Genomic DNA, 12,763 nt, shown 5'->3' on the forward strand with positions numbered 1-12,763 from the left:
ATCAGATTTAAAATGAATTATTTGTATATATAAAAGAATGAAAAGCATAAAGCTTTAAATATTTATAATTTTTTTTTGTCAATTCTAACTCCATTATTTTTTAGCAACTAAATTGGATTAAAGATGATGTTATAGGATGAGAATGAAGAAGATGTTTTGACTTTCGAAGGATGGAGTTATTGCATTGATCTTGTAATCATGGCAACATACTAAAGAGTGATTATAGATTAATTGGGAAAATTATGGAATTAACCACGCACTTCTAGTTATATAAATAGTGTTGAGAATTATGAATAAAACATAAGAAATAATCTGTCCCTTCTCTTTTCTTGTCTCTGTCTCCCATTCTCTTATAAAAATATTGGTTAAATTTAATGTGGTAATCTACGTTAAACCTAAATTTGATAATTCATGTAAATTTAATGTTGACATGTCTCTATTTGTCCCATATGAAATGTCAATAAATAATTAAAAATAAAATAAAATTCAAAAGAATTATTAAAATTCATAAAAATTCAAAAATATTAATATGAAGTATCGTAGATTCTCATACATATTATTATGTTTAAAAATTTAATATTTTAGTCAATATTTTAATTAGGAAACATCAATTTGATTCTTTTTCAAAAATTAATGGGTCAAATTTGACTCTTTTAAAATATTAAATCCAAATCTGACTAAAAAAATAATAAAAGTTAAATTGACAAATTAGATATAAATATTAAGGACTAAAATTGGCATTATGCCAAAATAAAAAGATCATAACCTGAAGTCAAAGTATCGGGGGCGAGTGAGTGGTGGCGATTAAATGGAAAAGTGCGGCTGATATTTATGGGAGCAGCCAAAAGATGAAGAAATCGTCAGGTGTGAAGACGTAGCAGGATATTTGATCGCATCACACACTGTTAGAATTTTCACGATGACGTTGCAACGTTAATGGGCAGCATCGGCTGCGCTCACCCATTTATGTTCACGATGAGGTTGCAATGTTAAAAGCATGATCGGGTTCACAAAGATATAATAAAATATTTAAAAATTACTAAAAATAAAATATATATGATTATTTTTAAGATTGTTTGTAAAATATAAAATATAGTATATTGAATATTAACTTTTATATTATATTAAATTATTTATTATAATAAATAAGATTAATTTAATGGTTTTTAAAATATTTTTATATAAAATTTATAAAATGCGTACGCAAATTTTTTTAAGAGATTATAATATTTAAAATCTCAATTTTAACTTAAAACTCTGTTTTGTTTTTACATAATTTTTCACAATATTTTTACATATTATTTTTCACTTATATCAAAAGTTTCATAATCTATTTAAAGTTAAATCTTTGATTAAATAATTGTTAGACACTAACCAACCAAATATTATAAAAAAGTATATAATTATACATAAAAAAATTAAAACACTACGATGTCCAAAACTTCAACTTAATTAGTTTCATTTTTTTTTGCATATATAAAATATTTACATATTTTTTCCACACACAATAAGTTTATTTTACTCACAATTCACTTAAAATAATTTGTTTTAATTTGTACCTTGTGTATATAATGTTGTCATTAATTTTAAATCATATGTTTTATTTTTATTAGATGTTGTTTTAAACGCATATTCGTGTTTCAAATATGTGGTGCCCATATACATACACTTGTGATAGAATTACTAGTATAGATAATGTATGAGTTGTTTCACAAATTAACTCGATATTAAATTTTTTATAATTAATTTTTAATATTGAAATATTCTTTCATTAACATGATATCTTTTGACGTGCTATAGAAAAATAATAATACCATAATAAATAATTGGAGCACATTTATTGTTATTAATATTATATATTTACTTATTTAATTTTATTTTACTCACAATTTTATTTTTTTAATTTCATACATATTGCACATGTTTATTATTGTTAATTTCAAACAATACATTTTTTTTACTTATTATATGGTATTTTTAAATACATACGTATATAATAAAATTTCTAATATTAAATGTGTGAATAGATCGTTTTACTTGTCTATATTACTTGTTTATATGTGTTGAGGAAATTTACTAAATTTCATTTAAATTTGTGAATTTTGTAAATTTTAAAGATTTTAAGTTTTTGTAGATGATGGTGCCATAGTAATATTATAGCATGACACGTGGTAGCAAAAGATTGGTTGAATGTTTTAACCGTTTTTTTTAACATTTAAAGGACTGAACTGAAAAAGTTTGATAATATTAGGGACGGAAAGTGAGAAAAAAACTTAGGACCAAAAGCTAAATATTTCAGAAAGTAAAGTTTGTATTGAGGGTTTTGAAAATGAGACCTGGGAGGGTAGAATCGGCTCTCAATCGAACCTGCCCTTCGTGGAAACCCCCTATTTCCCCTCCAAAAAAAAAAAAAAACAAATCAGTTTGGCCCCAAAATGAAATCGCAACCCAAACGCAACCTCAAATAAAATAATATTTTATTTTATTTTATCCCCTATTCCCATTTCCCACCATCCCTACATTCTTCATCTTCTTCCCAGCCATAAAAATCTGCTTCCTTTGGTTAAAAAGGAAAAGAATTTCACAATCCGGTTAAATTTTAGGATATGACTGACTATCGATTTGCGTCGACGATGAATCTTTGGACGGACGATAACGCATCGGTTATGGAAGCTTTTATGAGTTCTGATCTTTCTGCTTTATGGCAGCCTCCGCCGCAATCCTCTGCATCCACTTCCACACCAGCTGTTGTTGCTTCTTCTGCTGCTGCTGCTGCCAGTGGTGCTCCCGACCTTTTGAAGTCCTCTGTGGCTCCCCAATCTCACCCCTCCGTCGCTCTTTTCAATCAAGAAACTCTCCAGCAGCGGCTCCAAGCTCTTATCGAAGGCGCCCACGAGTGTTGGACTTACGCTATTTTCTGGCAGTCCTCCTACGATTACTCTGGCTCCGCTGTACTTGGATGGGGCGATGGGTATTACAAGGGCGAAGAAGATAAGGGGAAAAGGAAGTTGAAAACTTCGTCTGTAGTTGCGGAGCAAGAGCACCGTAAAAAAGTGCTTAGAGAGCTTAACTCTTTGATTTCCGGTTCCACAGCCCCCACCGATGATGCTGTCGACGAAGAAGTCACCGATACCGAGTGGTTCTTTTTAGTTTCGATGACGCAGTCTTTCGTCAACGGCGGCGGGCTGCCGGGACAGGCTCTTTTCAATTCTACTCCGGTTTGGGTTGTTGGGTCGGAGCGATTAGCTAGTTCGACGTGCGAGCGAGTGAGGCAAGGGCAGGTTTTTGGTTTGCAAACCATGGTCTGCATACCGTCTGCAAACGGGGTGGTTGAACTGGGCTCAACAGAACTTATCACGCAAAGCTCAGGTCTGATGAATAAGGTTCGGGTTTTATTTAATTTCAATAACAGTATTGAAGCTGGTTATTTGTCTATGTGTAATAATATTGCTGATGAAGGCGAAAATGATCCATCTTCGCTTTGGATCAGTGATCCAAATAGCGGGGTCGAATATAAAGAAAGCCATAACAATAATCAAAACCAGCAGATTGAAAAGTCAATTCAGTTCCATGACAATCCGAGTTCCAGTAGTTTAACCGAGAATCCCAGCTCCATTCAACAGCAGCACAGTCAGAACTTTGGCTTGAATTTCTCCGATTATGGTTTTGATGGGAGTAACAGTGTGAGGAATGGGAATTCTTCTCACCTGTTCAAACCAGAATCCGAGGAGACACTGAATTTTGGTGAGAGTAAGAGGAGTGGGAATGTGGTGGAGGAGAATAAGAAGAAGACATCCCCCACTTCCAGAGGGAGTCATGAAGATGGGATGCTTTCCTTTTCTTCTGCTGTAGTCTTGCCTTCTTCTGGTATGATGAAATCCAGTGGAGGTGCTGGAGATTCAGATAACTCTGATATTGAAGCTTCCGTCGTTAAAGAAGCTGAATGTGTCAAACCTTTGGAGCCTGAAAAGAAGCCTAGGAAACGAGGGAGAAAGCCGGCTAATGGTAGAGAAGAGCCTCTGAATCACGTCGAAGCCGAGCGTCAAAGAAGGGAGAAGCTTAACCAGAGGTTTTACGCCTTGCGTGCCGTGGTACCTAACGTGTCCAAGATGGATAAAGCATCACTCCTCGGTGATGCTATTTCGTATATTAACGAGCTTAGCACAAAGGTACAAAATGCAGATTTAGAGAAACAAGAGTTGCAGAAACAATTAGAAGCAATGAAGAAAGAGCTGGCAAAGAAAGATTCATGCCCACAAAACCCCAAGACATCGAACCACCTTGGGAATAGACTGATAGAATTGGAAACCGAAGTGAAGGTTATCGGGTGGGACGCAATGATTCGAATCCAATGCAAGAGAAAGAACCATCCGGCAGCAAGGTTAATGGCTGCTTTAAAGGAATTAAATCTTGATGTGCAGCACGCTAGTGTGACGGTAGTGAATGACTTGATGATCCAACAAGCCACCGTAAAGATGGGGAACCCATTTTACACACAGGAGCAGCTCAGGCTAGCTCTAATATCCAAAATCGGAAGTGAGATATAGAGCATGAAGCAGAGCTTGACATGTCACATAGGATTGAGCAGAGCTATAATAAGCAATGGGGATAGAGATTGATCGGAGATAAAAAGGACTGCAGTTTGATTGATAAAAATGGCTGCAGGGCTCCGGGACATTTTAAGGTTCCTGGTAGCACACAACCCAACCCAACCCAACCCTACCCTAGCTCTGTAAAACACTGTTTCAGTTTGTTCATCGTACTGTTAGAATATTTAATCGGAGGATCTTAACTGGTTTGTAGGTTGGTTTAGTTGTCAACTGAAATAGCCCCCTTTTTTTGTGTGTATTAAATCTTGGTATGTGTATAGGTTGTTATAAATTGGAACCTGAATGAAGATCTGGGTTTGTTAATATGTTGTCCAGCTTATATATTTACGTGCTGGGACATGAAGTATGCATGGTACACCTTTTCACTGAGATGTATTGGACAATAACATATTAATGTTTGGAGCTCTTTGTCTTGTTTCTTTGTATCTCTGTTCCTACAATCACATGCATTATTTTTATTTTTATTTAATTGCAGATTTAGGAACCTTTTTGTATTTTAATTGTTTTCGACCATCTAATAGCAATGCTTCGTCATACCAAAAATGCTGGGCCACAAAATAATTCATCACATGCCAAATATGCACCGACATTTCGTGATACTATCCCCTCTGAAACTGCGTACCCAGATTTTTATTTATGGTTCACTTTCACTAATTATAAACATAATTTTTTTGTTCATCAATCATTTTTATATCAAAAGAATGAAATCACCTCGAATAAAATTTACCTTCTTTTGTTTGTTTGTGCTTCGATTAGATTGCAGCTCTGAACATGTGGCTATGGGCTGTAGGCACGTCCTTTTTCAACATATTGGCAAGTTATGTTTGCTGGTGGCATTATAAACCAAATTCTAATTTCGATCCGTCTCCAATAATTATCAACTCAATCATGGTACTGGAATTTTAATGACATTGTTATAGTAAAACAAGGGTCGGAACGTTTAACACATGGTTGGATGACAAGTAATTTAACCACGAATACACGAGCAAATTTTGAAACGGAATTTTGAACTCGCATCAGGCTATTAAGTCCAAACGTTGATAGTTGACATAAATTGATGAGTTATTTCCATTCAAGGCATAAGTTGTTGGATCATACCATATCTGAAATCTTAATGGTATTCTTCAAAACCCCTTTTTCTTATTTCAACGTTAGCTGTTAAATGAATGTAGGCATAAAGTAGGGGCGGCGATTCGAGTACTCTAATCATTGAATGTTTGAAAGATAAAGCAATGGAGAATCACATATCTGTTCCAGGAAGTCGAGAATTTTCTTTCTTTCTTTTTTTTTTTGACACCATAGCTGGCAAGGAAAATGCTATCACTGTGCAGATTTGATGAATCATGGGACTAGTAAAAAACTATCAAGTTTCTGTCTCATTCTACTCCTTTCAAAACACAGAAAACCTAATGGAATATCTTGAAGAGAGAAGGGTTTTTTTCTTATGACACAACGGTCCCTTCTATTCGGATTTGGAATACAATACAAAGATTTCAACGTTGGATATGATTCGATTCACGCATTTCCATGAAAAATATTAAATATTCTTTGGTTATTATGGATACTTTCATAGGGTTTTCGATCAGCTTTATTTTGCCAACAATCACGTTTTTATATTTATATATATAATTCACTAAATTCGATAATAAATAAAAAGCATTATGAAATTGACATGAAAAAATGAAAAACCTGGAACCAAATTAGAGCATAAAGAAAGAAAGCAAGAAATGAATAGGGATTAATCAAAACAAAAAAACTATACGAAAGAAAGAAAGGGTTTAAATTTAATTAATTAATTTTACAGAGGCATGCATGGGATATTGTATAAATATCTGTCAACCTACACTCATCTCTTTTCTCATCTTTTCATCGCTTAAATCCTCGAAGCTCCAATCCCTTCTCATCCCACAGCTCCTCACCAGCCTTGGTTGGGCGTCAGCTTCATAACCTTTAGATTCATAGATGGTATGAATGGTATTTAAGCGGCGATGACCCTCCTTTATCTTCTTTGGGTCACCAGTCACCGGCATTGCCTCACTTCTGATTTGCTCATAATGCCCGGACCATGTTCTACTTACACAACAAAATGTCACTTTCTTTTGTTTACCAAATGGGTCCTTCTCATTGATCGAGTCGTTTTCTTCCAGAACCTGAAAAGTCAAGCAGTTGAAACTCATAGCTTTTTATTCCTCCAAATGTTTAATATTTAGAGAAGGAAGCGGATGAGAAAAGCAATGGAGGGTATTGAAGAAAGATGTTTTTACATTCAGGCTTTAATATAGCTTTAGAGGTGATGATCAGAAAAAAGAAAGAAAGAGATAGCAGGTTGGAATTTACAGATAAGTTTCTAATTTGGTAATTTATACAGCTTTGGGTATTAATTTAAAACCAACAAATTGTTCTTTTTTTTCTTTTCTATATTTGGATACAGCTACGAACAACTAATGATAAAGGCAATTAAGATACTCAGATAAATTCCGTAATTTAATGTTTTATAATAAACTCATATAAGCTATCATTTCATCACCTTTCCTGTTCTAATTGTGAATTTGACTGTCGTATTATTCATTAAAGTCGAAGAAAGCTTTAATAAAGTTTCATACTTTAATACGTAAATTAGCAGATAAGGAACAGCACCGGGGTGGTGGCGCAGTTGGCTAGCGCGTAGGTCTCATAGCTTATTTGAGTGATCCTGAGGTCGAGAGTTCGAGCCTCTCTCACCCCAGTTTTTCTTTTTTAATTTTTGTTATATAGCCATAGGGATGGCAACGGCCAACGGGCTGGCTTTCACTCATTTGATTTTTCATGCCTTCCATTCCGATTTCCACCCGAATTTGCATTTTATCTAAAATTTTTGCACTTGAATTTCGTCTTATAAAAGAAAATTTTCGATTCATGCTTGATTCGCCTTAAATATTATATAATTTTATATTTAATATAAGTTTAGCCCTTAATGTTTATCTCTTCTATCAAATTGACCATGTTTTAACTAAATTTGGCTTTAAACGTTTTAAAAAGAGTCAATTGTGACAATCAATCTTTCGAAAACAATCAATTTGTTTTTTTTTTTAAACAAAACCCTTTGTTAAACATGGTTGTATGACAACCCACGTGTATTTCATGCTATTCTTTTTGGTTGTATGATAATCCACGAGTATTTTATGCTATTCTTTTTAACTATATACATACATATATATATATATTGAATAGTTGAATTGAGAAGTATATTGTGGTACACTAAATTAAAGTAAGGACTAAATCCTAAAGATGTAAAAAGTTTTGAGGTTTAAGTACAATTATTCAAAATTAAAGGGGTTGAAGCATGAATATAAGAAAATTGAAGGACCAAAAGTGAAAATAACCCAATTTCTTATAACATGAAATTGGTGTGCAAGGACCAAATTGATTAAGTGGAGAATATGAAGGACTAATAATTTTACCAAATTGAGTGATGATTCAATGAAGGAATTGTAGAGAATGTTGAAGGGTAAAATAGTCATAGTTATTTTTCAATTAAGATAATTATCATGAAACATCATGATAATTATGAATATTGGTGTTAGATTTTGATTGGTTAAAATTATTTTATTATTATTTTAATACAATATGTTTTATTATTTAATTAATGGTTAAGAAAATAAAAAGAAAGGATGATGAAAATTTCTCCATCTTTCTTTCAGCTCAAGTCCACCATTCTTGAAGAAAAGAAAGTCTTACTTTTTTTTACGTTTTGATCTTTTCCATCAAAATTCACCATTTTCACCTAAAAATCAAAGAATTTTCATAACCACCAAGAGATAAAATGATAAGGAGACTATGGAGAGTAAGAATATCAATTTAGATTCAATAAAAGAAAAGTTGGAAGAGAGATAAAATCAAGCTAAAGCTTGATTCGAAGAGAATAAGGTATGAATGTTAAGGTCTCATATTGTTTTCAAGTTTAATCTTGTTAGAAAAGAATAGAAAAGATGTTAAAGTGAAGATTACCCATGAAAAGTTTTATGTTTTGATATAATGTTGAAGAAAGAGATTGAAAAAGTGAATTAAGTGATGAGGAAAAAGGAAGAGCAAGTGATTTGTGTTTCGAAGAGGTAAAGTACCTATGGATTCTCTTGTTATTTAAGGATTAAAATGTAGACTTTGTGAGGTTTTGTGGTAAATTAGTAAAATAAAGTGCGAAACAATTTAGTATGTGAATAAGGAAAATATGATAAAAGTTTAATGAAGATGAAATATGCATAAAGTATTGTAAAATGTGAAATTGTGGAAATATATGAAATTTATATGATGACAAGGAGTAAATCGTCAAACTTGAGAAATATGCGGATGAAATAATAGAAGTGAAATACATAGAAATTGATATGTGAAACAATATATTGAGATAAATTATGTGATTAAAGTGTGACAAGAAAGAAAATTGATTTAATATGATTAGTTAGTGAATATTGAACCTTTATGACAAAAAAAGAGACTAAATTAAAAAGTTATGAAAATTTACAAGAAAATATTTGATAAGTGAAGTAGGTAGTAGAGAATGTAAAAGAAAATCATGATTTTGTAATTCAAATTACAATTGTTCTTTAAGTTGTGGAAAGATAATAATTAAATTGAAAAATATAAAATTGTAGTTAAATTGTGAAATATTATATGAATAAATAGAATGTGTAAGAAAGTGTGATGAAATGGTATATGTATGAAAAGTGATAGTAAGATTGAATTACAAAGAATAGTGAATGATAAAAATAATTATTAAATTATTTTTATTATGTGAATTATTTTGGTGAAATGAAAGAATTATGAAAAAGAAAAAGGACTAAATTGTGAAATATGAAAAAGTTGAATGTGGGAAGCTATGGTAAATTTTATTAGTGAATATGGAATTTTATAAGATAATGAATTATATTTTGAGTGTCAAAGAAAGTCGGTAGTTCTGTTTACTGAGTTGTTACAATAAGGGCTAAATTGAAATAAATTCAAAATATACAAATTCTATTTTGAAATGTGAAAATGAAGTGATTTCCATCTCAATTGCCTAAAGTAGACAAGATGAGAACTATTAGGATATAAATGGCATGCCATTAAAGAAACACCTAGCGTGCACTTTATTCTAATTACACATTTCGGTGTTGTCCTATTGTGACATAGCACTTCGGTGCTACTTTGTTCTGTTTCCATGTATTCTATACTTTCTATTAAGCCTATGTTGGACCAATGTTGCATATTAAAAGGTAATGATAAAATAAAAAAATTATGGTAAGCAAGTTCTAATGAAAATTTTTTGTTACACAGTGAGATGACAAGTGAAGGATTTTGATAACAGTTTCGTTAAACTGTGAAGTGATAATGTAATGAATTAGACTGGTAAAAGTTTTGTTCCTATCAATCCATGAAAAGATAAAAATAGTGAATTATGGTAATAATGAATCCTATAAATACGGAATGATATGTTAATTATTAAAATATACTCCATCGATTCTTAAGATATATTCAGGGATTATTATAGTGGTAAAAAATGAGATTTGAATTCTTGGGTACTTATTAAGCTTTCATGAGCTTAACGTGTGTTTTAAAGGCATTGGTGGAAGATTGAATAGAAGCTTTAGATTCATCTTGGGATTTCGACGCATCTCATCTTATCTTATCACCAAGGCTTGAAGAGGGTTCAAATTTGATATTTTGGTTATAGAATATGACATGTATATAAGTTATTGCAAGTGTTCTGATATAATTTGAGTTTTATAGTGATTAATTGATGTGAGATCGTCAAAGTTGCTCTGGCAACAAATGTAACATCCTGATGCTTTTATTTGATACCTAAGTCGGTATAAGGGTGTTATAGGTTATCACGTCAGCATAGTTAAAAAAAACTTATGTTTTAGTCAATATTTTCATTAAAAAAAAGTAGTTTGACTATTTTTAAAAGGCTGAGGTCAAATTTAGCTAAAATGAATAAAATTGAAAAAATTACAAACGTTGTAGGCTAAATTTATCATTATACCTATTATATATTTTATACCATTGATAAGTATTTTGAAATCGTATGAAAGTTAAAAAAAAAGTTTATAAAAAGTTTTAAAAACTAGTTAAAATGTTGTGTTTATATATATATATATATAATGGTAATGAAATTAAAAGAAGGATATCTTGTTGAAAAAATTTAGGTAGGAGGGTGCGGTTTAAATCTAAACCCATCCTTGATGAAATTAAATGAAAATCCACCTGTCTAGTCCCTCAATTCTATCTTTAAAACAATTTCATCTCCTGGTGGTTGGAATTATCTGTGATCCAGACATTATTTGGTCCGAACAATCAATTCATCCTCCTTAATCTATTTATACTAACTACTAATATTATACGAACCAATTTTTAAATTATATCAAAATTATAATATAAATATTGATTCTCAAATTTAAGTATAAGGTGGGGATTCTAATCTAAATAGAAGGTAAAAAGGTTGTGTATTTTGATAATATTAAAGAATGCATTTCCAGTTCTTAAAATTTATTTATATTTTAATTAGAATAGTATATATAAATTAGTAAATGATATTATAAAATAAAAATATTAATTATGTTGAAAATTAAAATATAAATAAATATTGAAAGAAAAAAAAACTGGGTATTTGAATTATTAAGAAATGTATGAGTATGATATAATTTTATTATCAATATAAAAAAATATAAATTTGAGTAAATTTAAACATATTATCCTCTCATTTTATAAATTGAGAACATTTTTTTTAAATAAGGTATCGATTATTTATTGAGAATAGCTAAGAATATAAAAGAAGTTAAAAATCAACCGGCCTATCTATGGTTTTCTAACAGAAAATTAAATGCATCCATATCTCTCTCTGTTCCCAATAGATGATGGCGATGTCCACGTCATAATTGCTTCTCTTTAATTTTACCCCTAAAAAGGTCAAATATTTATTTTTAAAAATTACAATGTAAATTAATTAAATTAAAATATAAATACATTCTTTTATAATTATAAGGAATTATAATTCATTAGAAAGGTTTTATTAATATAATGTAATTACATCGTAATTTTATATGTTATGTTTGATAATAAAATTGTAATTACACGTTATATAATTTATAATTTTAAAAATATTAATTATTATAAAACCTATTAGTGTGATAAAATAATTTCTAAACAAGTAATAAAAACTAAATTCAACTCATCATATGCATTACTAACAAAAGTAATTAATAATACGATTACTAATAAAAATTAAAAGAAAATAAACATCATATACAATTTTATCTAATTGTCCCAACACATATTTGTTGAGTTTGCCTTCTTTAATATTTATCATATACTCCTTATTATCATTTGTTGGCCCTTAATTGAGTTCATCATCAAGATTATCAGGATCTCTTCAAAGTATGGATCATCTTAATTCCACTTATAATTGAAGTTATGAAACATGTAACAAACTAGTTTGATCTAACCTTTAGTATGGATTATCTAACCATATGATAGTCGATCACCACATTAGTATATATGTTCCAAAATGTCATCCTTATATAATTACAAGCAATTATCATATAACTTTTCAAACATTGTCTAAACAAAATTTGAAGTAATTTAAAAAAATTAATTTCAAAAGTAACTAAAGACAATCATCATTATATGAACAGTTTTTGTCAATTGTACATAATTTTGATTGGTATAATAATAAATTTAGCCATTAATATTTATATATTTTATCAAATTGGTTTTTATTCTAAAAATCAACAAATTAAACTTTAACATTTACACCATCACAAAAATATTGTGAGCTAAATTTATTAAATCAAGATCAAATTGATATAATATGTTGACTTTGAGAACTAAATTTATTATTATACTAATTAAAATTATATACAATTAATGGAACATATTAATGTGGTGATCGACTATCCTTTAATTATTTATCTTCAAAATTAATAAAATTAAACTACTTCAAATTTTTATAAAAAATAATTTATTCAAAATCGAGAGGAATTGAAGCTGTTTTACCGATAAAAAGGAAAGGAAGTAAAACAGCCAATCATTGAACTTCTAGGCTCCGAAGATGGTGTTGTACGTATACATAAACTAATAAATATGACATTAATTAACAAACCGACCTTAAAGTAGTCACCCCTACGCTCACCCAGACTCAA

The 12,763-nt window shown here is 30.4% G+C and overlaps 2 protein-coding genes and 1 non-coding gene across 3 annotated transcripts; 2 read left to right on the forward strand and 1 right to left on the reverse strand.

The window, feature by feature from the left end:
- Positions 1-2,322: 2,322 nt before the first annotated feature.
- LOC108479862 (transcription factor MYC2-like) lies at positions 2,323-5,016 on the forward strand. Its single transcript, XM_017782688.2, has one exon. It carries the CDS (start codon positions 2,607-2,609, stop codon positions 4,545-4,547), a length of 1,941 nt encoding a protein of 646 aa, XP_017638177.1. The 5' UTR covers positions 2,323-2,606; the 3' UTR covers positions 4,548-5,016.
- A 1,429-nt stretch (positions 5,017-6,445) lies between these two features.
- Positions 6,446-6,787, reverse strand: LOC108477721 (uncharacterized). The gene has a single exon (XM_017780228.1). The coding sequence runs from the start codon at positions 6,785-6,787 to the stop codon at positions 6,446-6,448; it is 342 nt and encodes a 113-aa protein (XP_017635717.1).
- Positions 6,788-7,248: 461 nt separating this feature from the next.
- TRNAM-CAU (transfer RNA methionine (anticodon CAU)) lies at positions 7,249-7,335 on the forward strand. Its single transcript is given in 2 exon segments — positions 7,249-7,286; positions 7,300-7,335. It is a non-coding gene; the product is annotated as a tRNA-Met (tRNA).
- The last annotated feature ends 5,428 nt before the right edge of the window (positions 7,336-12,763 follow it).

This window comes from Gossypium arboreum, chromosome 12 (assembly GCF_025698485.1).
Source record: "Gossypium arboreum isolate Shixiya-1 chromosome 12, ASM2569848v2, whole genome shotgun sequence".
Taxonomy (NCBI): Eukaryota; Viridiplantae; Streptophyta; class Magnoliopsida; order Malvales; family Malvaceae; genus Gossypium; species Gossypium arboreum.